The 3,676-nt window shown below is 39.4% G+C and overlaps 1 protein-coding gene across 1 annotated transcript; it reads right to left on the reverse strand.

Annotated features, from left to right (window-relative positions):
* Positions 1–979: 979 nt before the first annotated feature.
* LOC149140137 (ethylene-responsive transcription factor ERF042-like) lies at positions 980–1,351 on the reverse strand. The gene has a single exon (XM_089450902.1). The coding sequence runs from the start codon at positions 1,349–1,351 to the stop codon at positions 980–982; it is 372 nt and encodes a 123-aa protein (XP_089307028.1).
* Positions 1,352–3,676: the final 2,325 nt, after the last annotated feature.

The following is a 3,676-nucleotide window of genomic DNA, read 5'->3' on the forward strand; positions in this document are numbered from 1 at the left end:
GAATCTCTCAATAATGTTATTATTGATCAAATAAAATTATCATTATGGCATTGTCTAAACATGCTAGGTTTTGGAGTTTTGAGTGCATATATGGATACATTGTACTTGAATTGTGGAGAGTTTGCAAAATAATTAATGTTAAATGATTATTAAACATATGGATTCAACAATGCACTTAGATTGTGGAGAGTTTATAAGTCAAACTTGCGATTCGAAGAAATCCCTCTCACATTTTTGGCAAATTAGAGTCGAAAATATGTGGTAAATGTTGATATTAATTAAAAAATGTCTTAATGGAGTGACAGTTCAAACCAAACCTTAGATTAGGAGTTTTTTCCTATTTTCTAGGGTGTTGTTTCAACTTCCCTAATTTCGTGTAAATTATATAATTATCATATAATTATCGTAATTTATGGAGCGTGTTCTATAGAGGCAGTCTCCCAGTGGTGTTCCACACTTGTAAGCTTCTTAGGTTTGATTTAATAAATTTGATTCTCCTATTTCTGACATGGTTTCGGAGATTCAGCTTTGGACTTACGCGGTTTTTAATTTCAACAACGGCACGAGTGGACCATCCTTGAATCGCGCCGACCATGCCTGCGAAGTGGAGTCTGCGGTGAAGAGGTGGAAGGATGGGTTTCTCATTTTGAATCTAACTCACGAGTTTTGGATCGTTGTTTGTGAGAAAAGTTTTTTTGGTTGCTGGTTGTGGGAAGGACGCAGCCTTGGAGGCAGCGTGTGTGTGAACATGCAGATCGGAGTGATTTGTGCGTGCCGTGACCATAGACGGTCCTCTTAAGTTGTAGTTGCCACCTGCGAGGTAACCAAAGGGCATGGAGGTGCTGGTGATGGTGGTCATCTGAAGGTAATCGAGGAAGTTAATTTGGCCACTGTCTTTGTAAATGATCTGAAACGTTGGTTGATTCGACATAAGGAGCTCGGTAATGTTGAAGGAGATCGGAGAGCCACACTTTTGAAGTCACTGTTGATTGAGCTCGAAGAGCCAAAAAATTGTTGTTGCATTCTGGAAGGGACTCACGACAAAATCCAGGAGGGACTCACATTCAGCGTGAAAAAGTTGGCGGAATGACAGTGTGGTCACCTGTGCAGCTGCGTATTTGATATCTAAGGGATCCAAAGAGGCGGGTCGTGGAAGCATGTGAATCAAGTGCGAGAAGTTGGGAAATGCGAACCAGTCCTTCAAGTTGACAGTAGCCACATGATAGGCACGAGCTTCCATCCCTATTTTATCATATGATCTAAGCCAAAATTTGGGTCTTGTTTCCTGGTTGTCGAATCTCAGACATCCACTTCCCCCATCGCCAGTGATGCGCACCTTTGTAAATTTCATTTTGTGTCTCCTCTCCACTTCGATTCCTCTTTCTCACATTGTAATCCTCGGCATCAATAAAGAAAAGGGGTTTATATTTTTTTTGAGAGAGTTTAATTAAAGTATTTTAAATTAAAAGTTTTTTCAATTGAATTCTTTAATTAAAAAAAGGGTGGTGGGGGTTGTGATTTTTTAAAGAAGAGATCTGGGCTCATTAGATCTAGCCTTTGTAGTAGTTTTAAAGATCTAGGGTTGTTGTATTTTAAATTGTTGGGGTTGAATTTTTTTATTCATTCAAGATGAATAATTAGTTAGTAAAGCATGCCTCAATGAGAATAACAAGCTAGATTGATCCAATTATTTTGGTTGGAAATTTAAGCTACAAACCTTACTTGAGGGACACAATACATGGCCAATTGTGAAAAATGATGAGGTGAAGCCGAAATTGACTATAGGAGGATCAAAAGCAACAATCCAAGACTAGGACAAGCGGGAGACTAAGGCAAGAATGCTCCTGAAATTGTCAGTCAAAGATTGTGTTATTTTCCATATCCATGACTGCAAGGCTGCACCAGAAATCTGTAAGATGCTCAAAGATAACTATGAGGTCAAGAACACCAATCGATTACTGTTCTTGAAGAGAAAGATTCTCTCCATCAAGATGGAGGAGAATGAGACAGTTGTAGCATTTATTCCACAGATCAAGGAGCTCAAGAACAAGCTGGGTGATATCGGTGAATCTATGTTAGATACAAATTTGGTCACGATTACCATGAATGGTATGACTGATGAGTATCATATGTTCATCACTGGCTTGAATGCAAGAGAAAAAGCCCCTGTGTTTGAAGAATTGACAGGGATCCTCATGCAAGAGGAGGAAAAGTGACTGACTCATAAATCTCAGAGTCCAGATCTGGCCTTAATGGTGAAGAAGGAACCCTTCAGAAGAAAGCCAAATCCAACACAGAAGAGCAGTGTAGCCCCATAGAGAAAGATGCCCCCACCTCAAGATATGTCTTTCAATAGAAATGACTCTGCGACCAAATGTTTTTATTGTGGTAGAACTGACCATATAGCCAGATATTGCATGAATAAGAAGTTTGATGAAGGTCAGAAGAAACATAAACAACATGCAGGTCATTTTGTTGATGAAGAACAGAGTCAGAACCTCAGACTGTTCATATCTAACTCTGCACTTTTAGCTAAGGATGATGAAGTGGATACCTAGTTTGTGGGCTCAGGTGCATCCATCCACATGAAAAGGAACAGACAATGGTTTGAAGACTTCAAAGAGACAAGTAGTGGAGCAAACATCTATCCTGGTGATGATAGAGGGTACCAAATCAAAGGTTATGGTAATATTTTTGTTGTTTTCCCTTATGCAAATATTAGACATATTCATAATGTGATGTATGTACAGAGGATCAAAAAGAGTCTGATCTTTGTTTCTACTATAAGTTATCAGAATCTCAAAGTAGAGTTTTATAAATCATATTATGTCATTAAAGACTTGCTGGATCGTATGAAGCCTATTGCATCAGGTATCCATGTGAGAGGATTGTACTAACTAAATGTCAAAAGTGCACCACATCAGGCATTGACATCATTTACGATGACTACAGTGGACTTATGGCATCAGAGGTTCATCTATATTAACTTCAATGATCTACTTCTATTACAGAAACGATGTATGGTCAAAGGTCTTCATGTTTTAAAACCTGTTAATATTGATTGTGATGCATGTTCACTGCGAAAGTTACACAAAGATGAATTTCCTGTTGTTATAGACATTTTTGTGCCTTACAACATTGAGCATGAAATGTCCATAATCTAAGGGATCCAAAGTCCCTAAACATGTTGTTCCTACCCCTAGAGGAACAAGGCTAACAAACCACAACAATTCATAGAAGTTCTCCACCAGAAACTGCTCAAAAACAAGTCAATTCAGGATCATTTCAGTGGCTACACTAGCTGTTTGCGCTGAATGTCAAAGCCAACACTGGCTACCTGCGTTGAATGTCAACTGGAACAAAGGCTACCTGCGCTGAACGAGAGTGGACAAGTGGCCAGCTCATTTCTCAAGGTGTCAAAACCCAGGAAGCTTCCAAAATGACACTTGCCTCAGGGAATTCGACTGGTGATGAGTAAGAGGTTCCAAATCTCCAAGTGGAAGCAAGAACCTCCAAGTGGACTCAAGAACTGACAGAGGGAGAGGACACTAGTCAGGTCTCAAGCTGACTCATCCTCTCTCCAAACATCTATATATGGATCTCTCCTCCATGAGATCCAGAGGCTGGAATTTTGTTATTGCAAAGAATTGCTGTTGGTTTGAGACTGGAATCATTG

The sequence above is a fragment of the Pinus tabuliformis genome, chromosome X (genome assembly GCF_031772625.1).
Source record: "Pinus tabuliformis cultivar Carrire ecotype Pingquan chromosome X, CPIR1, whole genome shotgun sequence".
NCBI lineage: Eukaryota > Viridiplantae > Streptophyta > Pinopsida > Pinales > Pinaceae > Pinus > Pinus tabuliformis.